We start from the raw sequence: 26,730 nt of genomic DNA, 5'->3' as shown, positions 1-26,730 counted from the left end.
ACAACTAAAAATGCTTTCTTTAAATCAAATATAGCCTTAGTATTTGCTACTATTTACTTTTATATGCAAGTTGGCAAGCTGTGTCAAGTGAACGAATATTTCTGTCTGCCAAATATAGTCGTTTTGAGAGAAAAGAATAAAATAAAAAGGGTGTATGTGAGCTGCTTAATCTATAACAATTTGGATTGCATGATATATAATGAATTTGCCCATTGATTATAAAGATGAACAAGTCTACTAAATGGATGGATGTTGAAAATCAATTAGTGTTTGCTTAAACATAAAGAAACCAACAATGAAAATGTCAAGGACAAATGAAGATTTATATGATAGTAGCTAAATATATATAATACCTGAACAGAAGGATTGACATAAAAATAAGGACTTATTACACTTTAAGTAAGTAAGTAAATAAATAAATAAATAAAGTTTTATGGTACAAGCAAACAGATAAAATTATTTAAAAAAAATAAGATAGAAGGAAACAAAAACAATTAATTGTTTTACACTACAAATAAATAAATAAAAATAAATAAACATTTTGCGCTACAAGCAAACATAAATAAATAAATAAATATTTTACACTATAAGCAAACAGATACAAATAAATAAATCCATATTTTGAGCTACAAGCAGACATAATTCAGTAAAATGCTAAATAAATAAATAAATAAATAAATAATCGTTTTATGGTACAAGCAAACAAAAAAATATACATATTTTAAGATACAGGCAAACAGAAAGAAATAATTAATTAATTCATTAATAAACATTTTACAAATAAATAAATAAATAAATAAATAAATAAATAAATACAAATAAATAAATATTTTGCGTTACAAGCAAACATAAATAAATAAATAATTTGGACTAAACGCAAACAGATCAAATAAATCAATCCACATTTTGCGCTACAAGCATATAGAATAGATAAATACAAATAAATTAGTATATTTTTTACATATTTTGAGCTACAAGCAAACAGAAAATTAATCAATAATTAATTGATAATAATTAATCATTCATTCATAAACGTTTTGTGCTACAAATAACCAAATGATTAAAAACAAATAAATATGTTACGCTACCTACAGGCAAACAAATAAATAAATAAACAGATACTTTGCGCTACAAGTAGAGGGCGCTGTAGAGCAGTCAGCAGGGCAAGTCGGAGCATTTGCTGAGAGCTGAGCACACCGATCATTATCAAAAACTACTGCGGGCAGCGGGAGTCTAACAAGACTCACATCACACTCGCTTAACTCCGATCAAACACGTCCAGAAACGGAAACGCCAGAGTCTGCATATCCCTGGATATTTGCCCTGCACGACCGCTCGGGTCCGGCGTGTCATCTAAAGCAGGACTTTGGAAATTATTAAGGATCGTAAGAGCAGATTTGTTTTCTCCGCAGTGGGAAGGCTCGATCCACCCCCGAGTCTGATGATTTGAGAGGGAAGCAATGCAGCGCTGTGACTGTGACTGTACACCATATTCCCGCTTCAATCCACACTTCATCTGAATCTGCAGACGCACTCCACTGATCGACCGCGAATGCAACACTCTTCATGTGTGTTTCTCTCTTTTCAAAAACAAATCTCACCCGAGATTGCGACTGACGCCATTTTAAAGCGATAAAAAGCCGTTTGCTTGAGTTTGAGGGATTGTAAAGTGCTTGTCATAATCTAGTGTATGGATTTACTCTCGTAGACTTCAGCAGCAGCAGCAGCTTCAGAAATGGGTGAGTTTACCTCTTCCCTCCTTAAACCACCACACTTCAACGTGCAGTTTTTTTTTATTAAAATGCCATTTATTTACGTTTCTGTGGAATTACAGCTGTAATTGAACTGAAAAACGATGGGGTTGTTTTGAATTAGGTAACGCACTTAAAAACTGCAGAGCTCCATTTTAACCTGAAGAAAAAAGTGGACTATCGCTTGTGTGCCTTTACATGGCATACTCTAGTATATTGGTTTAATTTGACCTCAGTAACCAACATATTCATCAGTTCTTATGGAAATCATTGTTGGGTAGCCTAACTGAGTAAGTTACAGAAGGTGAATGTTTATCTAACTCACCCTGAAGGACAGCAGCATTTGCGACAGTGGGAGAAATACCCATTGCTGTGTGATTTTGATCTATACATATATTGGTATATATTCAAACGAAGAGACATTATTCAGCGTAATTTACTGTAATCGTGGCCATGCATCAGTTTCCCGCTGATAGAGAGTAGGCGTGTGTTTGCACTGTCAAGCGCCTATAGTAATTTCCACTATAAGCCACCGTGTAGGCTTGCTTTCCATGTCACTTGTGTTCTTACTCATTAAATACTTGCATGTGTCTCAAAACCTTGCGAGCTGCCTACCCAGACAGCGTTTGTGGGCATTTGAACGTCATGTGCTGCCACAAGATGCTGTCAAGTAGGAGTCTCACTACTAGGTTTTGAGACACATCAGCGTTTTGAGTGTAATGGGTAGCAATGATGAAACTGTTGATCTAAGTGTTTGGTTTCCTATCTGATCTGTCATGAGGTTGCATGGGTAAATTAACCTTTGCTGACATTTACCAAGATCAGATATTATTCAGAACCTGAATTTAAGGGATTGCTGTATTAATGTTCTTCATACTTAGCCTATATGAGCTTTGATTAGTATCCTGCCCCTCATTTGATTGGCTGAAATCCTTGCCTAATTGCAGAAAGGGGAGGAGCTATGACAAGGTGATTTGGTGGGTTTTCTCAGCATCTTTGACTTGAAACATGGGCTGTGTCCAAAATCGCATACTATCTTGAGTAGGTACTTATTCTGAATAATAACTAAACGACCACTTAAAAAGTATGCGTGTAGAATGTAATCCAGACGTACTACATTCACCATGTTGTTGTCATCATCATGTGACCTTCCAGCATCAGTTGCGTCGCTTCACCTCTATTCATGAATCCTTTCCCGTGGCCTCATGGAATAGTAAAGTGTGCATCGTAAGCAAGCATACTTCAGCATCTCGCCGGACAAGTAGGGCATCCGGGTACTTTTTTGGCTTCTCGTTTATGAGTACTGTGAATTTAGACATACTTCTTTTGTCACATACTGTTTTTCGCCTACTATTTAGTTGGGAAGTATGCGATTTTAGATAGAGCCAGAATGTTCTCTAGGGGAAATTAAAGTCACCACGAAATAAAAATGGACAAATCTTATTTTTATGTGGAATATTGCAGTGTTTATTATAAATTAGTTATCAGTGCACATCATCATTGTTGTTTTTTTGCTCTTGTAATCTTTAATCAGAATGACTTATCTTCCTCTCTCTATAACATCTATTCTTTCTCTGATGACATGTGCACCGACCAGCATGACGGCGGGAAAATAGTCCGTCACCTCCATAAACCTGTCACTCACATGAGACCTATACAATTTGAGGATGCAAGACAAATGATATGTTTTGAATATCACACCTTAAATAAAAATTCTGCCTACATACAAAAGATGCCTCAATATTTTTTGTCAATACAATGGAAGTCATTGGTAACCAAAACTGATTAGTTACCAGCATTCTTCAAATTGTATTATTTTATTTACCCCAGCAGAAAGTCATACAGTTTTAAAACAAGCTAATGATGACTGAATTTTCATTTAATTTTCAAATGCATAGAGACATGTTTCAATATTTATGCTCGAATATTGAACTTCTGAAGAGGAAGACGGCGTTTAGTCTAAATCAATGCTTTGGTTGCGTCAGAGTTTGGTCAGAAGCTTTGGTTAAACCTTTATCCTCACTGAGGCCTTATGAAATGGTTGAACTGAATTGAAGGTCTGTGGTCAGAATTAGAAATGGAGGTTGTGCAGAGTTGTGGAGTTTTGGTACAATACAAACTGTTGATTTGAGTGCAGTAGTTCTGGCTATGAGTATATCACTGTATAGTTGTTTCAAAATGGAAGAGAAACTGTTCTGAAAGTCTTCATCGTTTCATAGAAAGCCAATGGAAAAACCCAGGTCAAATGAGGAGACCGATCCATTTATCAAAACACAAACACATCTACTTATGGAGCGCTTGCCTACAAAAAGATTCCAGAAAACCTATTGTATCTGTATACAGAGTATACGATTACACAAAAGAACCACAGTATTTGAGCAAAGGATAAATCCAAAGTGATGTTTATGTGTGTGAATGGAGCTCCCTCTGTTCCTGGCTATGGCTAGTTGCATTGGAGGACAGCCAAGTCCTGACAGGAGACAAAGGAAAGAGGGAGATATCCAAGGACATATCTAATTTTTGGCTGCCGTTCCAAACCAAATATCAGAACAAGAACACCTTTTGGCAGTGAGCTACAGGGGGAGGAGGGCCGTTTCATTTTTTGCTTTTTTTTTTTTTTACTACAGCCACTTTGTTTTCACTGCGGTCGAAATTCTGATCTCTCTTCAGTTTAAAATTGACGTTTTGGCAGAAATCCATTTGCTTTTGTCATCGCAGAAAACAAGACGAGGGCGGCTGGTTTTCTGCGAATTCAAGTGGGATTGGCTGCACATTTGGAAACTCTGCTGGAGAAGGATGGTGTTCAGATGTTTCAGTTACTCTGGATGGTTGGCACCAGGGATTGTGATGACAGAGAATTAGCCAATTGTCAGCAGTTTAATTCCGAATGTTAATCTGTCCGTTTTGAAATGTGCTCAATCCTTAAATTTGACAAAAAACAGTAAACCTTATCTATTAGATTAGATTAGATTAGATTAGATTAAACTTTATTGTCATTACACAAGTACAGGTACAAGGCAACGAAATGCAGTTTAGGTCTAACCAGAAGTGCAATATCAGCAAGTGCAATAGCAGCAAGAATTTTACAGATAGATATAGGCTACACAATGATAAGTTAGGCTATCTGTCCATTTTGAAATCTGCTCAATCCTTAAATTGGGCAAAAAACAGTAAACCTTATCTATTAGTATAGAAATGGAGATTATTATTTGAATATGTTTCATACCTATGCCAGTTGTGATTTGAACCGCACTGAGGTAAACCCTAAATTTAGCTGTTTCTGAAAGGCTGGCCCACACTAAAAGATCTTATCAGATTTTCAAAATGTGAGAGACCACAAACTTGACGATAAATTTTTTTAACAGTTTTGTTCCACTAGTGTGTGAAGTGCTGCGATGTGACCAGGAATGCACACCACACACTAACAGAGTCCCATCTGTGAACATCTCGCAAAATCTCTCACGGTCAAACGCGAGTAAACAAACATGGCGGACGACAGGCAAGAGGAAATGGTGGTAGTGCTGCCTTGGAATGGTTTTTACAGAAAATTCACAAAAAAATTTGCATAAAGTCGTGTTATGCTTCGATATTCTGTCAGCTCGCTTTCTGATTGGGTATTGTTTCGTTTCACGTGACAATCTACAGAGTGCGTGCGTGTTTGTCTTTGGGGCCCCCCCTCCTCAACAGGATGATCGGAAATATTCAACATGGTGGATATTTATGATTTGAGATTGATGGGGCCCCGACGTTCTTCCCGAGCAGATTCAAGCACACTTAACACACCTCACACCACAGGAATATTTGATAAGATAATCTGTAGAACCATCAAGATAATCGGGATTTTAACTGGGATTGTTGGAAGGGGAGAATTGGCCCAAAATCTTGTAGTGTGTAGGTGCCTTTAACAGGTAAAATCACAAAAGGGCATTAGATCACAGTTTAACAGCAGTTCTCATCTGTTGAAAACACTGCAAACTTGCAGAAACTAATAGAGTGCTGCAGGAATGATGTATTTTTGTAGGCCAAAACCCAGAAATTAGTTGTTTAACACAAGCTCAAAATATTTTCACTTTTTAGTCTACGACATAAAAATACATCAGTAATACCCCTTTGTGATTTTTTTTTTTTTTTTTTTTTTTTTTTTTTTTTTTAATAAAAAAAAAAAAAAGGGTTTCCTTGTCTTGAAATAGGCAAATAGTGGTTAAATGGGACAACAAAGGTTGTCGGGTACATTAAACATCATCACGCTGAACAGGTAAACTCATCTACTACTAATCTGCTTTTACAGCCTTATTGTGTTTAAAATCACGCCCTTGCAAACTATTCTAACTCAAACTTTTGGACTACAAATATAAGTCATTGCAGCGCTTCATTACGATTAGCCTACCTCCAAAGTGACCCTTCACTAAGACCTGCCCACCTTCATTACTGTTGACGCTCAGGCTGCCTTAAGGCCCGTTCACACCAAGAACGATAACTATATTAGCGTCCACACCAGTGGCCGTGGCCGATATCGTTCTGTTTATTCTAAGCATGTGCTTGTCTGTCGCTTTAAATGCTCGAGCTCGTTACAGCAGGATGGATTCTGATTGGCTGTCAATGTTTTTATCGTTCATCAGCTGGATAAAAATCGTTCTGAAAGCGATTCCAACTATATTGTTTCTCTGTGTCGTCATCATTATAGCCATTCTTTAATATTGAGAATGATTTTTAGAAATATCTTTATAGTTATCGTCCTTGTTGTGAACAGGCCCTTACACAGCATTCCATGGGAATAAACAGGACATTTATGTGTGATTTTCAGTAAAATATGCTCATGAAATAAATGTTATATTAATGAGGGCTGGAATGAAGTGTGACATTGCTAAAGATTTTTATCTTTAATAATTTTATTTTTATTTGCTGTTTTATCACACAAAAATGAGAATCATTTACTTACCCTCATGTTGTTACAAATGTATGACGTTATGTTCATCTTCGAAAAGGAAACATTTATTGAAATCTGAGAGGTTTCTGACCCTCAGTTGAAAGTCCATTCCATCAAAACTTTGTCTCTTCAATAAGTTCATATAGAGATCATACAGGTAATCAAGTGGTTTAATAATCAAGTGGCCTTCTGAATTGCTTTGTATGATGAACATTTATTCACATTTTTAGTTTTCAATTCACATTTAACCACTGATCAATGCACATAAAGAACGTCAGATATAATGAACAGAAGCTGAAACATGCAGAATGAGATGTTTTTTCTTGTGCATCAATCAAGTATGGTCAAGCTTTTGTTTATCATATTGTATGTGCTCTATTTATGTGCCTTGATCAGTGTTTACATATAAATAAAATCCTAAATGAAATCTGTTCATCACTTCATCATATAGCCTAAAGAGGTTGTGTCTCTTCAGAAGACTTGGATTAAACTGCTTTGTCTTTATAAACATTTTAATGTGTGGAACTTTTGTTTGTTTGGACTTTCAATGGAGGGACAAAAAGGATGAGAGAATATTAAAACTGATTTCATTTGTGTTTAGAAAATGAATGAAAGTTCATGAGTTACATTGACAAGAATTTCTATGCAAGTGAATGGAGGGAGATTGACTCCCTTTTGAAGAATGTTTTTACCCCATCCATTCATAGTCCGCAATTTTGGTTAGGAGTAAGGGCGGAACGATTACGAAAATACATCAATTTGCATGGAATGCATCGCACTGTTTACATTCATCCCTAATCACCAGTAATGTTTCACACAAAACAAAAACCTCTAGAGCAGATGCTATTGGCTATGGCTAGTATGGCATCTCTGCTTAATACGGTTGCCTTCATAGTTTGACACCTGCACATTTTCAGGACTCACAACCGCATTCCCGACAAACCCGCGTTGAATCAACAGAACCGAACTGGACAAATGTCTACCACGTCATATAATGTGAGAACCACACTGTGACTGAACTGTATAATCACGACAGGTTTAGTTTACTCAGAGAGACGGATACATGATTTGTTCATCTGTTCATCAGATCCATCAGAGCTGCAGTTGGTGTGAGGTGCGTGGTTACAAACATACTCTGTGCACTTGGTTACAAAACATTTAAAGTCCTTGTTGGTTGTTTAAAGCAGAGATGTTCACATGTCTTTCATCTAAAGTCAGAGTCAAGTTTGAAGTATTTAAGCTGGAGTCCGAGTCAAGTCTGAAGTCTTTATCACTGGAGTCTGAGTCAAGTCTGAAGTCTTTTGCCATGAGGGCGGTCTTCAGGATTACTATAAACTTTAAGGCAGGTGTTCAAGAAAGTAGCTGTGTCAAGCTGCTCCTGGAGAGCCACTGTCCTGCAGAGTTTAGCACCAACCAGCTCCAAAGGTGTTCTTCGCTACTTTTGATGCCTTGGGTTTATCTTGAAAAGGTATCTGTTTAATGAAAAACAACCAACTTCAGTGATGATATGTAGACTCTACTGCAGGGGTGCCCAATCCTGCTCCTGCTGATCGACTGTCCTGCACAGTTCATCTCCAACCCTAATCAAACACACCTGCCTTTAATTTTCAAGTGATCCTGAAGACCTTAATTGGTTGCTTCAGGTGTGTTTGATTAGGGTTGGAGATGAACTGTGCAGGACAGTCGATCAGCAGGAGCAGGATTGGGCACCCCTGCTCTACTGTATACCTCGTGTAATATAGGCTACTAGCAATAAAAGTAACAGAATAGTGGGATTTTGCACAGAGCATGTTTGTGGTGGGAGTTTGCAAGAGAGATAGTGTGTGAGTGAGGGGATGTTGTGTGTGTGAGAGAGGGGCTACGTCTAAACTAATCTGGGCACATTTGAAAACACATCTTTTTCTTTTTTCTTTTGTCCTGAGAAAATTGAGCTTTGTAAATACCGGTATGTGCCTGCTATGTGCTATTAACTTTCACAGTGTTACTAAAGATGCACGTTACTTTGTACAATCTTAATTACATTCCTGTAAAGATGACAGAAAATGTGCTCATTATGGCTGTCCTGGAGCAAAATGAGGGCGATTGTGTTTTAAACCATACAATGAATGGCGATTGAAGTTCACCTGAACGCATCAATAAGTGGTCAAGTCAAGTCATCTTCATGTATATAGCGCTTTTAACAACGTAGATTGTTTCAAAGCAGCTTTACAGAGATAAACGTATAATTTAAGGTAACAGAGATTGTTTTGGCTTTATATAGCGGTTCTTTAATAGAGTTATTTTCCAGCTAAAGTTAGTTTTGATTGATTTGCTTCCGTCGCAACGATCATTTGTTATTAAATTAGGGGTCGCTAAGACGACACCATTCTCTCTACACAAACTTTAAACGCGAACCTGTGATAAACGCTGATGGCGTTCACATGCGCATTAAGAATTGGTGTTATGTGCGTTTGAATATATGTGCGCAGGTTTGTATTTCCCTACAAACCAAGCCTAAACAAAGTACTGGACTTTCCTTATAAATTTTGATACAAGTGGTGAGATGTGTTGCTAATAAAATGATTGTGCAAGAAGAATAACGAGACACGTTTCTTATGTCTGGTTTCTCAGTATCATCTCTGTGCGCTTTATGGTTGCACAGTAAGATGATTTGAGCGTCTTTCCCGACATTTCAGTGTGGATGAGAAACTTCTGGAAAACGTTTGAAAATGCAGATGTTGACAGAGAGCATTTTGAAACAAAAACAGCGTTTTCAAATGTGTTTAGATTTGTGTAGATGTAGTAGGGGTGTAACGGTTCAAATTGGTCACGGTTCAGTTCGTATCACGGTTTTAGGTTCAAGGTTTCGGTTCGGTATGTGCTGTGGAATACTGGATACTAATACTATACTAGTTTTTAGGTACAGAAATTGAATAAAGTAATCAAATATAAAATAACATTGCATATTTGACTGTATAAATTAAAGATTAATCCTTATTAAAGTTACAAAAGCTATTCAATCAAGAGCATTGAAGGATTTCCTTGTCTTTTGTTGTTAACATTTGATTAACATTAACGACACAGACAGCAGGCATATTAGGCTGCTGTCACTTTAAGATATACAGTAGCTAATGCACAGATCCAAAATACTGATACTGTTACATATGCGTTGTCTTTCTCGACTGTTACTGACTGTATAAGTTCACTCAAGGCATAACAGAATATGTCTGCTAGGATACTCATCAAGATGGGCATGTATCTTTGTGAATTTTTCCATTCAAGCGCAAGACTTTAAAAAGAACTCAATATTTGCGCGCTGTCTGATATGTGTGCACACTTCGGATGAGTGTAAGTGTACACAGTGTAAGTGCATGCCGGTACAATTTGATTTCTTTTTTTTTACCGAGAACCCCTAAGACGTAGCCATAGAGAGTGTTCATAACTGATTTGATGTATGAAATTGATAACTGATTTCTTACCTCTGCAAAAACTCCAGCGTTGCTTTTGGCCTGCTGGGTACGAGATGTTCAGGCAGTTGTAGGAGGCAAACATCAACGCAACAGCAACACTGAGGAGGGTGAAGTGGCTATTAACAGATAACAAAGTACTCTTGCTGCCAAAGAAGAACTTCCTTTTTAACATACAGTATACACAAGAGAAGGGATCTGTGACTTTTTGTGGCAAACTGAACCCAAAGAACATCAATTCCAGCAAATATTAAATATTTTATTATCTTTAAATGGTGCAACTCTCCCCCTTTCACCTTGCCCTTGATATCAGCAACTCACAACAACTTATCCACAGAGAGAGAGAGAGTGAGAGAGAGAGAGAAACATGGGACTGCATGGGACATGTTAATTCAGAAATCTGCAAAAATCCAAAGAAAAGTGTATTGAACCCTGTCAGTGTCTGTGCTCCTGTTTCTGTGTGTGTGCGCTTTAATGAAGGGAGTGCATTCATTTAGAATGGTGATTAAACTGACTAGTACTACCATTGCACCTTACACCTTCCTACCAAGACAGAACATGAATTAAATGAATTAAATTTCAAAATCGCTGGTAGCCCTTCGAGCAGGCACTCTTTAGATTTTGGTTATCCGAAATGAATTTAACTTGCCCGAATAAAAGTGTCAGTGACTTTCGCAGTTTTCTCCACCGCGCATCCGATCGTCACATTACAATTATTCAAATTCTCAGTGTTAACTGTTAAGCATGATGATATGGTAACATGTTACACTGAAGTAGGCTGCTTTTAAATGAACATTTATTTAAATGCAAAATTAAATTTCCTTAATAGCCTAAACTGACTTTACACTGTTTCCGTCACTGTAACTTCCCGAACCCAAACACAAGAAATGAAATACATTCAGCCCAAGCAAAGGCTGGATATAGGCTTTATTAAGTTATTATCACATACATAAAGCGCTTCACAGCCGTTACACATTACATACCCAACACTTGATTTGTGCCGTTAGACTTGGAGTGGCATTTACACAGAGCCGTAGTTAACTGACAAGCTGAGCCATATCGCATTAATTATCGCAGGCGATACATCCGTGATAATTAATGCGATATGGCTCAGCTTGTCAGTGAACTACGGCTCTGTGTTGTAAATGCCGCTCCAGCTGAAAGCAGGTGATGGCGATTTACTACTAATCAAGGAACCGGCTTTACTGACGAGATGCGCATAACAATGTCATGCGATATATCGCCCAGCCCTACATTAGACTACTTCAATAAAACTCCCACGCGGTACTTGACTTTCCTTCCTTTTGTTTAGTTTTTAATTCAGTAAATTCTGAAAATTAGAAAAACTTTAGACACGTTTATATTTCCAATAATTATGTTGGAAAATTCTTATCAGAATAATTTCTGTTAAGCTTGTGTATTAGAGATGCGCGGATGGGCTATTATTTCATCCGCAACCACATCACAAAACTCATCATCCGATCGCCATCCATTCGCACCAACGTTTTTGACCAATTTTCAAAACCGCACCCGCCCGCCATCCGCTGATTGGTGTATACATATATTTTTCATTTGATTGGTTCAACCGCCCGCCACCCGCCCGAATTTAATTAAAATATAATTTTTCGTCACGTCATCCGCTCGATCGAGTCCGCGGCTGTAACCGCCAACTGCGCGTCTCTATTGTGTATATTTTTAGGTAAAACTGGTAAGTTATTAAGCAATACCTCATGTAGTTTTTTTTCATTTGTTTTACGTACTGTCCACTAGGAGGTGCTATATGCATATGTTATCCTTGATTTGTTTCACCTTCGTTGCATTTTACAGTGAAATGAGAGTTCCGTGTCTTTAATAAAATCAACACATTATATTATAATATTATATTATATTTTATTATTTGGTCCGCCGAACCTGTGTATATAGCCGCGATCCACTCATCACTAACACATACACACACGCACTGCAAGTACGTTAGCATCGGCTAAACTTCACTGCGAACAAATCCGCATGATCAAAAACATCCGTGATATTATTTTTTAATTTATTTTTTAAATTTAAATATAACTTTTTTCACCTAAATACTTGCCAAGATGGGCATTTTTAGACATAATGTTGTGTGACCGTTTTTTTGACACGAAAAAATACCCTTATTATTTACTCGCGAGCTGTTTGAGAGGCGGCTTTATGTGCGTACCACTTACATAGATCAGTGGTGCACGTGCTTTTGCGAAACCTGCAGGAATTAGTCAAATTATGCACAATACAAGCACTATTCAACCGGAGTGAATGAGACTACTGAGACAGGTGTGTGTCAAACTGTAAATTCGCCGTCAGAGAGAATAGAAGAGTGACAACGCGCAGCTTGTATCGATACTGCAGAAAAGGAATATTGGAACCATGTCGGATATTTTAGTATCAATACATATAAAAATATCGATATTTTTGACAACACTATATTACACCGGGCATGCGTATTTACAGCATATTTCTGTAATTTTACAGATAATTTCAAAATACATGAAAAATCTGACAAATAAAGCAGTCAAATTAAATACTTTTTTTTGTACAGTGCAGTGTACTATGACCTCAGTAAATATGTAAACAAAAAGTTCTTTAAATTATATTCACATTGTATATTTTTTGGATAATTTCCATAAAATTTAATCCACAACTACAATCCACAGATCCTCATAGATTTACATTAGAAAAGTGCAAACTGGTGGGAATGGTGAACGGAAGCGGTTGCTGATGAAGGATTGTTAGGCGACGACCAGTTGAGTCACAGTCTGCCGCCAATAAAAACAGTACTCTGTGTAGTAACTAACAACAAAGAATGAAAGTTGACTTTTTTTGTTGATTATATAAGGCAATTGTGATTTAATTTGCAGGCCTACTTGTATCGGTTCTTTTTGAGGTCATTGGATTGTAAAATCTTTTCAACCGTGCCCCTCATGTCACTTTAGCACCTTGTCCCATTAGTGTTGTCTGTTGTGGCAGCCCAGCCATTCAAGAAACTAGATTTCTTAACTGGCCTTGAAATTAACATCATGGTCAGCCTTTCACTGTGTGACTGTGTCTGGTCAAGGCGCTGGAAAAGAAAGCATGCTTTTTTAGACAGCAGACACATTTGGTTTAATTCTGTTTAAATCCTGGCAACCTCACCAGCTACCAGTGAGTGTTTATTTACGTCCCACCATTGATGTAGAATATATTTGTGTAGCCGCCCGAAGCTACGGCACATAGAGTGTGTAATTCAGCCGTGTCATGACAATTGATGTCTGCCTTGAACAAATATGGCCGGGATTGTGAAGTTTCCCTTCGTTTGTAGAACTGTGCCACTTTTGAGGGGTCTATTGATGTTAGCCAGAGTAGACGCCTTATTTGATTTAACACAAACGAAAATCAGACTGTGAGGGAGAAGTGCAGTCCGTTCAATATGGTGTGCTGCTGTGTGCATGGGTGTTCGCTCGTTCAAGCTGACAAAACACAAAAAATATATCTTTCCAAAAGAAATCGTTAATAGAAACTCCATTGAACGGACTGTACTTCTGTCCTTCACTGTGTTTCTTGGCAATAACAATTAGGCTGGAATTGGATTATATCCAGTATTTACCATATTTATTTTCAATCATTTTGCTTTGCATAAAATTAAGCAACATTGTAAATATTGCAGTGATTAATGTGCGTTTATTTGTTCCTTAAAGTTGCAATTAAACAAAAGTAGTGCTAAATCTTTTCTTCCTTATTGTGATACATCTGTGTGTAATGGATTGTAGACAAAAAGCAGGGTAGGGACATTATCTATTGTTTGTTGATTGTATTTTGAGATGTCGGCATTGTATTAAAAATGAATGCAAGCTTGTGGGATTTCAATGGCGTAAATGATTGGCGAAGTACGGCATTTGTCACCAGTGAGAAGTCTGTCGTTTTCTCCACAAGATCCAGTTATGAAATTTTGATTAAAATGTCTCAGCAAAAAAAAAAAAAGAGAGAAAGATATGCATGATGGAATTGTTCATTATTGATCATTATCCTTCTTTGCTTTGATTAGTAACAAAAACCCAGTCAGTTTGAATCCGTTCCTTTGCAAACTGTTCATTTCAGTGAAAAGATTCAAAACTGATTCAACAAATAATTTAGGTCATCATCCGGAAAAGTCTCAGCATGGCATGTTTTATTTATTAAAATGTTTTAACGAAAAATATAGTTGCTTATTTAGTGCTATCGCACAGCCCTAATACTGACTCCCCAATGATTAGAGCATAAAAAGACACAAACTGAAGGCCTCTATTGGCTTGTTTCCACCGAGCGAGACAGGACAGTACAGTACAGTACGATTTGGGGTGGTAAACCCTGATCCGGCTTGCTTTTCCGACTTGATAGATGTGGTGTATGCTGGAAACGAGCGATCAACGTCATTCTCGTACGAAGAAGAAAGCGACACGGTAAACAACAAAGGAGGGCATAGAGCAGGTCTTGTTCTTGCTTCTTGGCTGTGGCTGTTTGTCACAAGACAAAAAAACATTGTGTTGCAAACCGTATTGTGTTTCAACTGTATATTAAAAAATGGCGCCTCTTGTGTCGACATTCCCCTTGTAGCACGTGCAAGTGACGATTCTCTGTTAACCAGTCAACGTTCTGCAGTGAGTCTAGCTCCACCCTTTAGGTGCCGGACTACTGCGCTAGGTACCCCAACGGAAGGGTACCGAAAAAGTGACGGTTCGGTATTTTGGTACCATTCACGACTTCTGACTATCGAAATGGAAATAAATGCGTACCTTTCTGTACTCTACTGTGCCATACCGCTCTGTGGAAACAAGCCATTAGTGACCATTTAATGGACACAAATACTCAATGGATATAGGATAAGAATGAAGACCGATGGGATGCAGGAAACTAATAGAACAATTATTGTAAACAATTGAGAATTAAAGTATGTTTATTATCTCAAATGAGTTTTAATTGTAACTGGATCCCTTTGGTATCTTATCAAAAAGATGATGATAAAGCTACTTAGAGTTTCCTCTGTTTACCACCAGACCTCAACAAAGTGTGAGCACATGGTTGTTTGGCAAGGCTATTTGTGAGTCTACCTCAAGCCTGCTCTCTGTTCATGGCCTTAAAAGGGACGGGGACAGAAAGGAATCCTCTCACCACCGCACACAGTCTTGACACCCGACTACAGATTGTGTCCGTTCAAAAAAAGTCCTTAGAGCACAGGCTTTTAAAGAAGCCCAGAACATACTGTTACATCTCACTTGTGAACAATATTGTCATATTAATATCAGGGATCAAGAGTAAGGTTTTTTTAGGAGTTCAGATTTTGCTTGCCCTGCCAACATCTTCACTGGCACATTTTTATTTGAACACAAGTTTAAAATAAAATATATATTAAAATAAAAATAAGCAATTTCTTATGTAATATAATATAATATAATATAATATAATATAATATAATATAATATAATATAATATAATATAATATAATATAATATAATATAATATAATAGGCTATATATAGGCTATCACATACAGCTTTAATGAAATTATATACACAGCTCCATAAAGGTAGTTGAAAATGGCCTGTTGAAAAACAATAACATTTATTTTAATCAAAATTACCAGGACTATCACAAGTCTAGCTACATAACTTTACCTTGAAGACTGAATTTAAATTGTTACATTTGCTACAGAAATGTTCAATACATCACACAAAACCAGTTTCTAAGGTATACAAATGTTGTATAATACGATTTAGTGATACCACTGAACTGACCTGACAGGGCGAGTGGCAGTTCTTTCAACCAGCCCCTAGGTTGTTAAACCCTGATTACAGTTTATTTTTGTAATTTTCAGCAACTATTGAAACACATTTGATTGATTTATAGTCATAACCCAGTTGAGCTGATTTTGTTGAGCTGAGCTAGATGAATTCGTTCAGATAATTGCCCCCTGATGCTCTGATCATCTTAATTGAGATGCATCAGAAAAGAGGGCAGATCAGTATGCAAAGCCCCTTGAGTATGAGCGTCTGAATATATGCCCCCCTTTGAGTCTGCCACAGGCAGTGCTGCTGACACAGAACTGCTTTATGTGTTGTAGTTACCCACGGTCTGCCCGGGGCGTATTTGTGATAATAATAAACCTGTTTATGAGCCGACTGTTTTCTTACACAATTAGTGTGCAGTTAGCGTACCCACTATACCAGACAGGGCTCTCTGTTACATAAACTGGGTGTTGGGGATTAGTATTGTGTAAGAGGCATTATTTTTGTGAGTGTATGGATTAGACTTACACAACCAGGAATCACACTGAGTCAAGAAATCTCCAGCCTTGATTATTGACTGACTATGTGAACAACCGTATTTACTTGCGGAAGTGAATGCCAACAGTTTAATCCGTATTGTGTAGATCTTTTTGAAAAAAGTAGTGCTAGTGACTTGAGACAAACATGTTTCGAGTGGTTGTACTGTAGGTTGATGGATATTTGTTCTGGATAGTTGCTAGGTGATTGCCTGGCTGTTCTGATGGGTTCCTAGGTGGTTGCTAGGGTGTTTTGTTTGGACACTTATAGTAAAGAATAGGGATGTGCGAGACTAGTCGATTAAACGATGCTGCTAGTCGACTTGAAAAATACTAGCTGTTTACCTTTTTTTGCACATTTAATGTTTTGTCATGTTAATGCTACATTTTAAAATTAACATTATTTTGATAAGGGTATATCTGGAGCGAAAAACAAAATCATTTCATTTTAGATGAAGATAGCCTGTTTTGCATGCGCTGGTTTTCTCTTTGGCACTCGAGTTGGGTTCAGAGAAATGTCCACTCAGAAGACAAGCAAAGTGAGGGAGGATTTTGAACATTCACATTAAAAGTAACAAAGCACAAAGTTTGCAATTATTGGATGGCAGGCGAGCTACAAATGTTTAGTGAAATTTTGTTCACGCTGCGCATCAACAGAAAACAGCACAGACTAGGCTAAAAGATTTTAGATTTAAGAGACCATATCATTACTGATTAAAATCAAGAAATTAATATTGTCAATCCAGAGCTGACATGTTTAGCTGTTGTAGCTTATCCACGTTGTGTGCATGAAATATACGCTGAACACAGTCAAAACGTGCCATCTGAGAAGCGTTAATTAAACATCTGTTTCGGGCGCTGATTTCGGCCGGGCCCTGAGCCTCCAAAACTGTTTCGGCCCAAAACTGAAAATAGCCTAGCTATTTTGGCCGAAAATTTTCGGTAGCTGAAAATTTGGTGCATCCCTAATCGTGAGATATACAAAATTGTAAGAAATAAAGTTGCAATTATTTAAAATGTAGTGGCAATTCCAAGAAATAAAGTCCCAACTGTAAAATACTGTATAAAGTCACAATTGTAAGAAATCATAACTTTTTATATATATTTTTTTACTTTAAGTCAGCTTCCATACTGAACCATGTTTGTACAGAACAGTATTAAGGCCTTAAAGAGGAGTGACAACTGTTTTTAGTTGCAGTGTGTACGTGGCCGTTATGAATTGGCGTCACATTTTTTAGTTGGTTCGCCAAATAGCTAGAACACCCAAGATGCATCGGGACACTACTCAGAGGTATAGACAAGTAAGATAAACAACTGGGTTTCATTGAGGATTTCATTGAATGGCTGTGTTTGAGTCGGCACGGGCTGGAATGAGAAACATGCTATTTTGACTGTCATGATATGATGGATAGATTGAGCTGTTTAGTCTAGCGTGGATCCAGGCTGTCTTGCGATAGCTGGCGTTGTTTTCAGTAGCCTCTCATCTGTCACCTGTCTGGCAGTTGAAAGGGTAAATGACACTGAGCTCTGTCTGACAACAAGCCAAGAGCAGATGAGAGACTGAGCTCGATGCTCCGAACCCTCAGTCTATATACATCAGTACTGACATCATGCAGCTGATGCTTGGGGAATGGAGAGTTTGTGTTGATCTCCTCTCCAAAATAGAAACTGCTTATTTCAAGGATTAGTTTTAAATTTGCCATGGTACACCATTCCTGGCTATTGTCAACTTTGTTTTGTCAGGCTTAACTGTGTGTGTCTCCGGGCCTTGACATAGGTATGACATAACATCCGTATGTCATCAGTCTAAGCCAATCAGAATGCGTTTTAGAGTTATTTTTAGATCTAGTTGTGCAATCAACATATTTTGTCATTTAATTTGTTAATCGTGGTTTGTTTGGACTGAAATAATTGTATATGTTGAAAGCCGGTATCCCCCCAAAAATTATGCTAAATTCATTCAATGCCCAATTTGATGTGTGCTGTGGAGGTGTTATATTCAACCCTAATTGGGCTTTTCCAGGTCTGTGGTCCCTCAGTTTGTGGTTTGTTTGATGTCTGGAAAGTGTTTATCACTGGGCCAGAGGCCTCATTTGTTGACTTTCACACCGTGACTAGGCTTACTCAACTGACCACTAAAGCAAATGAGCTGGTCAGCAATGTAATTATGGTGTCAGGGAGTTTGCCTGGAGCCAGCAGTACAACCGTTTCGGGTTGAAGACTGTGTACTTAAACCCCGATCCTGATTAATTGGTGGTTTATCAAAGACAGATTTGTCTTGTTCAGTAATTCACCTTGCCCACTTAAATAGGAATTACAGTACGTATTTCATCACTTCATACCAGCCCTGACATACTTAAGTGTTTAAAATTTATATTTAAATTTGATCAATAAACTGTCAATTATTTTCATGTAATGGCAAATAACTGATAAATGGCTGATTTCAAAATGATATAGCCTACTATTGTGTCTAAATAAATGTCAAATCAAAATGAAACATTTCAGTTAAAACTAAAATCAGTGGTTTAAATCTAAATTTTGGCATCTTAGCATTATAATGTGCAGTATTAAACATGGATATTCTTTTTTCAGTTTTGCTACAGATCAAGAAAAAGATTTTTGAATGAAATGAACCCCTGGTTTCACAGACAAGGCTTAAGACTAGTCCCAGACTAAAATGCATGTTTAAGCGGTTTTAACTTAGGGCGACTTGCTCTGACATATCTTAAAATATGCCATTGTCATTGTTTTGTCTCAAGATGCACACCAGTAATGTTTTTTCTAAGGCACGTTTATAAAAGCTACTTAAATGCCCTAATTGAACTAAGCTTAATCCTGGCTTAATCAAAGCCCTGTCTGTGGAACCGGTCCTATGTGTTTTTCAAGATTAAGTGAGCGTTAGATGATGTCAAAAGTGAAAACATGGTTAAAATTAAAGAGCATCAATAAAACAAAATCTTTAATATTATCCAATATCTTATATGGTTCAGATTAGGGTGCACCAATATGAAAATTTTGGTTGTTACCGATAATTCTTTATATTTAAAAGTCGATACCCGATATATTGGCCTATAAATCTAAATCCAGATTTTTTTTTTAATTTTTGAAAGCTTGATTAATTAGTGAACAAACTCCATCGCACACCTGCAGGAGATAGGTGCGTAGGATAATAAGACCAGGTGGATCATTTCAATAGACAAGCAATTCCCGCACACTATCGTAACTTGCAAACAAGTAATATTTATTCACACAACGTTTCGGTCACACGACCTTCATCAGGAGTGAAAATCTATTCTCACCATTAAAAGCCATGTCCCAAGCACACAATTATAATGTTATCATAATTTTATGTAGCCTATATGACACTTGAGGTTCACATGTTGCACTTAACTGTATTTACCTTTTTGAAGTGATTTAAATGATATTTTAAGCAATTTAAAACCATCATGGCGACCAGTGAGCATCTGAAGTGCCTCAGCTGAAGGAAATAATCCATTATTTATCGGCTTTAATATATCAGCCAAATTTAGATAAATCATGCCTCTCTAATTAAAAATAATTAAAAGGTTTTTTGGTATTTATTAATACACATCTATGTTTACCTCATTGGACTTATGAGATTTGTCTGGAGCGAGCTACTCAGCACTATGTAACAGAAATAGAAACCTAAAGTGCTAACAATACGTCTTGGTACTTGTTAGAACAGCAGAAACTGATTAACCCTGAAAAAAAAAAGGGATTTAGCCATGTTACGACACATGTTAGTGAGAATGTGATGTGTAAATGATTTGATACAGACTTTTTACCTGTTTAATAGGATTTAGCATGTCTCATATATGAATGTTTATAGTTTTAATCAACTAATAATTTGCTCTTTTTTGACTCTACTTTCAGTTTCACCTGGGAAAAACTCCACCTTATCGAGATTTATAAGATTCCGGGAGCAGTAGAGCCAAAATCCATCCCTCACTGATTAAACTCAATCACCCGGACCGGTGCCCAACTGTCCTTTTGGGTCCCTGTTTCTTGATTCTTGGACCAAGCTTTGAGATTATCAATGGAGCAAAGAGACCTTAATCGGACGGCCCGGCCCAAAGGAAATGAGGAGTTCTTCTCCACTGTTACCACCATAAACAGAGCAGACCTCAGTGAGGTGGGTCTCCTCGCCAGTCCAATGAAGAGCCTCCCATTACCTGGAGAGCAACAGGACCATGAAGAGGACGAAGACCTCGGTCTGGGGAAGGACATGGATGTCACTTCCAATGCAGACAGTGAGAGGTGGGGGCAGGGAGATGGGCTGGAGGAGCAGGAATTCTCCATCAAGGAGGCCAGTTTCTCCGAGGGCAGCTTGAAGTTGAAGATCCAAACGACCAAGCGGGCCAAGAAGCCTCCAAAGAACCTGGAGAACTACATCTGTCCTCCTGAGATCCGCATCACCATCAAGCAGCCAGGAGAGCAGAAGACCGCCAAGCAAGCCAAGAGTGGCAAGGGAGGGAAAGAGGAAGATAAAGGACCACCCAGAAAAAGGGTTAGTGTAACGTCACTCTTTAGAAATGCTGTTGTTTTCTTGTGTCATGTGATCATTTTGTTGTGCTGATGTGATATGGTATTACAGCAATAGCTAGTATGGACCGTAGTCAGATTAGAAGCAATATTGAATTTGACTGCAGTGTAATTGAGCCATGTTCAGCTGATAAAACATAAAAAATATGTCTTTCCTATGGAAGCCTGTTTAGATTTTTTCTTTTTTTTTTCTTTTCATTTACAAAATATTTATTTAGTGAATTTATAATGTGATTTTTGGCATCATTATGAACAGGAAATAATTAAGATGAATACCTTTTGATTTAAACTCACAATTCTGAGAAAGAAAGTGTGAATTAGGGATGCACAATATATCGGCCATCATAACATCATTATCGGCCCGATATATTAAAGCCGATAAATAATGGATTATTTCCTTCAGCTGAGACACTTCAGATGCGCACTGTTTGCCATGATGTTTTTGATATGCTTGAAATATGATTGGAATCACTTAAAAAAAGGAACATACAGTTAAGTGCAACATGTGCTTTCATATAGGCTACATAAAATTATGAGAACATTATAATTGTGTGCTTGGGACATGGGTTTTAATGGTGAGACTTTTGTATTTGTAATCAGGCTCTCAATAATTATTTAAAACAAATTGGATTTCGATTTATCGAAATGTATCCATTTAAGAATTATCAGTATCGGCCAAAATGTTCATATCGGTGCATCCCAAGTGTAAATAGCAAAATATAAGCTCGCAATTCTGACAAAGAATACTCACAATTCTTTTTTCTCAGAATTGTAAGATAAAAAGCAGCAATTACCTTTTAATTCCATGGCAGAAACAGGCTTCCGTTCTTTCCACACATTTCTGGTGGACCAAAAAATAAATATTCGTTAAGAATGCATTATTAAAAATAGACACAACCTATGACAGTACGACATATTGGGCCTCATTCATGAAGCATTAGAAAAACTAATTTCTGTATAAATCATTCGTTAGTTGAAATTCTTGTGTAAATTTGCAAATGTTTCGAGTTACATATCCCTTTGTTTGAATTTTACTTCTGTTTCCATCTCTCCCATCCTTGTTTGTGTCAAATTAACTATGGCATCTGACTAAGATTCTTAAGCAAGCTACTATAATAACTAACAACTTAGACATTTTATCATGCCAATTACATCTTTACAGCTCATATTCTCAATTTTGTGAACATTGCATTTGACATGTCCTTTTCATTGAACAATCCACATGGTATTTGAAGTCTGTGCTCTTCTCTTTAAAAAAGAAAAATCACATTTGTGCTGGGCTTAGATAATACAGTTGCATTTTCTGGGCTTTCGGCTTTTTGGCTACTTGTCAAATGAAGTGTGTCCAGCGTGTGCCATAGAGTAACGCAACAGCTAGTCATTAACCTTTTGTGGCATTTAGACTCAGCGAGTTCATTGACTTATGTGTAATCCAGATATCTTTAGTGTAAAGGGCCTTTTTTGAATATTTGAGACTGTTTTAGATTGATTTGAATGATTTTTTGACATGGTACCGTGGTAATTTCATGTTTTTTTTTCAGCATGCTTCATGGAACAGTAGTACACAGCTATTCTTTGAAGTCTCTTAGAGTACCATGTAAATACTAGGAATGTGCTAAACTACCGTTTTCAGAATCAACTAGTTGTGACTCCCTAGGCCACAAGGTAGACCTGTATAATTAGGCTGGTTTTGAGTTTATAATACAGAAGATGGGTTAGTTCACCCAAAAAAAAATGTATTTCTCTCATGTTGCTCCAAACCCATAAGACTTTCATTCATCTTTGAGCCACAAATGAAAATATTTTAACAAAACCTGAGAGATTTCGGTCTCTCCATTGAAAGTCCATGACTGACTGAATTTTCATTTTTGGATGATCTAAACATTTAATGCAACAAGAACTCAATAATCATGGAGCGAGATGCTCTAAAAACAGCATTGCGTTGACCAATAAGTCTGTCTGTGGAGTATGAGTATAGCTGTAGTAGTGCATACATTCAGAAAATGGTGCAAAACATAGCACGTTGCCAGCACGTTATCCTAAGTAAATGATTCAGTACCATGGTATTTATCAGATGTTTGATACCATCCGTGTACCATGATCCTGCTACTTGTTTTAAGGAGAGCTACAGAGGTTTCTGCCAAATTGTGTGAGTTCATGAAAATGTGAGACTCTAAAATGGCTCCTTTTAGTAAACACTTCCAGCTCACCACAGAGTGCTGCATCAAGTTTTTAAAACAGATATGTCGCATTTTCCCCGTCTTCGCAGAAGAATGACGGATTGTGGGAGAGAATGGGAGGAGAGGCTGGTGATCCCACAGCCAGAGTCTGTAATTTGACCATAATTAGGGAGAAAAAAAAAATCTGTGCTTACTGAATCAGAGAAGGAACTGCCAGCATCAGCATCTTTCAGCAAACGCACCGCAGGCTCAAATTGATTGTGTTTCGTGTGGAATCTCTGGCGTTGAAACGCACTCATATCTTTTAATCTTTACAGTAATCTCTCAGGGTATGAATTATTTGTACTGTAATGGAAGACCAGCTCCTGCTGTTTCGTGTGATGTGCATTTAAAAGCCCATCCACGTCTGCCAAACGCATTTGACTTGATCCCAACAATTGATGGTTTGATTATTGGCCTTGAATTTTGTATGCGGCTGCATGTTATCTGATTTCCCCAGGGATTTCTCTTCGCCTGGAGAGGAAGGACATTGTTGCCACAAAGCCAAAGCCAAGGGGTCTCGAATTTCTCTTATTTTCGGGCTGGGAAACTTAGCCTTCGTCCACCCCACAGAGATGAAATTTTCTAAAGCGGCAGATACACACAGCTGAGAGGTTGATGGAGAAATCAATGGAAAACCAAGAAAGGCTCAAAGAGCAACAGCGAACTGAGGCGGGAAGCCTGGAGTGCAGCTGTCTCTTTCTGGCAATCTCCACATTGACCACAGACAGAGGGTCAAAAGGGGCAGAAGGAAGAACAGAAGAGGTGGCCTCACTCCACCGTCTAAAGTGTAGCCGTGTCTATAGAAAACCGCTCCAAAAAGGCAAAGAAAAGTGACCGCCCATCCCCCAAACACACACTACAGATGGAATCCCATTCAATTCGAGAAGGGACAGTGCCACAAACTCCTCATTTAGAGCCACCAAAGCCCATTCTGTCCTTGCCGTTTGGAGCTTATAGGCGTCATGCCCAGCACCTCTTCTCATCTCTCGGTTACAAGCAGCGTGGGGTCAGGGGTTAGTGCGTAATTGAAACCGCCACGGACTCGCTGAGAATAGGGCTTACATCAGCCCACTCGGACCGCGACAGCTGCTCGCTGCGTCTTCCATTCGTAGCAACAACCTTTCCCCCCCTGCTAGTGTAATCAGAACGCCAGGGCAATGGCAGTTTAGACAAACCGGCACTCTGATGAATTAACTCGAGCTCCTCACATGGATTAGACGTCCTCTTCCACTCACTCCACTTGATGACCTGTTTTGCACTTTAAGTGTTGTCGTGGGCTGCGGTGCTGGAAAATTAGTTTAATGCAGCAGGATTTTTCTGCACCCACACAATAGTGTGACCACACAGCCAGAAATAGATCGCAGCCTTCTCACTGGCATTGTAAAAGCACAGAGTCTGGATGTGCAATTAGGCGGTCTGAATATGCAGAGGTCAGGACACGTTGTGTTTGGCATCTCCATTAAGACTTAACCCATTGGTTTCGCAAATGGCACCTATTATTTATTTTTCCTTTTTACCAAACGGTGAAGAAAAACATTCAGTTTGAATTCACATTTTCTGTTCAAATCCTCTGAACAAATTGAAAAGGCTTGTACAAATGTTTCTGGATGATTGTAGTGATCGCCTACTTTTTTGTATTTTGCATTTTTCCTGTTCATTTTCTTCACTGGGATTTCAAAAAAGTCCTCAATAAAGAGTTCTAAACCATTAAAATGTGTAATGAAATATAATTTAAACTATTTTTGTTTGTCAAAAGTTTTTAAATGTGGCAGTATACTAGTATACTATAACATATAATATAAAACTATATAATATAAATAACAAAAATATTGATCTATAGACATTTATTATTCAATGTAGTTTAAAAAAAATAATATATATACTGTGTGTGTGTATATATATATATATATAGTGAGACTGATTTTATTACACAATTGCTAATGAATACATGCTTTACTGGAGTGGCAAGTTTGGTGTGGTTCTCGTTTCTATGGTAACAGTGACTTCTCTGATTGGTGGATTCAAGGCGCTGCCCATTTCAGGATTGAGGATAATGTAGTTCTTCGCAGGGAATTTGGCAGTTACACAGAATATTTTAAAGATGAAGTTGATATCACACTGACCTTTGGCTTCTACAGAAGCAAATATCATCACCTGCTAAGCTCTGAGCTCATGATAGGTCTATACATTTTTGATAAAAATCTTTTTCTTAATGAAGATTGTTACTTCTAGAACTTAAATACATTTTATGTAGCATGCACTTTGTGTGGTAGTGGATGTTCAGTTGTCCACTGAAGCGCAGTTGACTTTAAGTCTATAATGTATTTGTATCCAGTATCACCCCTGTGGTTTAACACAGTAGTGAGTTCATTGTGATGACAAGCCCGATAGAAGGTGGATCAATGCGTGAGCGTGCGCTCTCTGAGGGCCAGACGGCAGCGATCTTTGCCCCGTCACTGCTCCATGTTTGACGACAACACTTTGATTGTCAGCCATTTCCGCCGGAGTGGGCATGCTCATTGGTGCGTGTTCGTCAGGGGAGAGAGCGAGCCACTCGAGCCTTGACTTGACAAGGGGGCCGAGAGGATCGTTTTCCCTGTCAAGACGAACTTGTGGGGCCGAACGCTTCCTTCGCGTCTCTACCTTGTATTGTCCCCCTGATTGTTCATATTTGGTTTGCATTTGATTGAAAAAAAAAAAAAAAAAACGCATCCATAATCAGGTTGAGGGATGACTTCCTCTTGGAGCAACGATAGCGGAGGGGATAAGAGGTTTAAAAACGGTGGATTGTGTAGCAGGGTAAATGCAGCTTTTGTGTAGTAATGATTGGGGAGTCTGGCAGGGAGCAGATGGGCTAGCTCTCTGTCTCATTGTGTCTGGCTCTTTCTTTTTTTCATTTTGGCTGAACTAATATGCCAGATGGTGGCAAAGAGGAAAGGCCAACAAGTGAGCCGGGGCATATGGGGAGCCTGGTTAAAATGGGACCCTACTGTGGCGGGGGATGGGCTGGAGACGTGTGATACAATAGCAGGTAATTAAGGGAAGGACTTGACTTCGCCACTAAGCCTTTGTGCGCAGCAAAATATTTTTCAGAGAACCTGCAGTCAGCCTCAGACAACACTGTTGTACATCAAATTATTTCACTGATTTCGCTCAATCAGCCGTGATTATTTTTTCAGCGTTCACATCTGTGTTTGGGCCTTCATTAGGTGCTACAGTCTTTTGGATAATAGTCCATTGACACGGTCACAATATTCTCATTATTTTTTCAGCATGGCCCATTCGTGAAATATACACTACTGGTCAGAAGTTTGGAATAATTAAGATTTTTTTTAAATGTTTTTAAAAGTAGTCTCGTGTCCAAGGCAGTAAGACAGTTATATTGTTAAATATTATTAAAATTTAAAAAAATTCTATTTAAATAAATATACATATTTTTAAATGTCATTTATTTATGTGATGGCAAAGCTGAATTTTCAGCATCATTACTCCAGTCTTCATTGCACATGATTCTTCAG

General features: G+C 37.9%; 1 protein-coding gene across 1 annotated transcript in view; it reads left to right on the top strand.

Annotated features, from left to right (window-relative positions):
- Positions 1-1,139: 1,139 nt before the first annotated feature.
- The window catches only part of setbp1 (SET binding protein 1), a 67,101-nt gene continuing 41,510 nt past the window's right edge, over positions 1,140-26,730 (top strand). Inside the window, exons 1-2 of the mRNA XM_079872278.1 lie at positions 1,140-1,739; positions 20,322-20,955. Coding sequence (XP_079728404.1) covers positions 20,485-20,955 — 471 coding nt within the window. The 5' untranslated portion in view covers positions 1,140-1,739; positions 20,322-20,484. The remainder of the gene's footprint in view (positions 1,740-20,321; positions 20,956-26,730) is intronic.

This window comes from Squalius cephalus, assembly GCF_949319135.1.
Source record: "Squalius cephalus genome assembly, chromosome: 5".
NCBI classification, from domain to species: domain Eukaryota; kingdom Metazoa; phylum Chordata; class Actinopteri; order Cypriniformes; family Leuciscidae; genus Squalius; species Squalius cephalus.
Note: the sequence above shows the minus strand (reverse complement) of the source record. Positions and strands in the feature narration are given on the sequence as shown.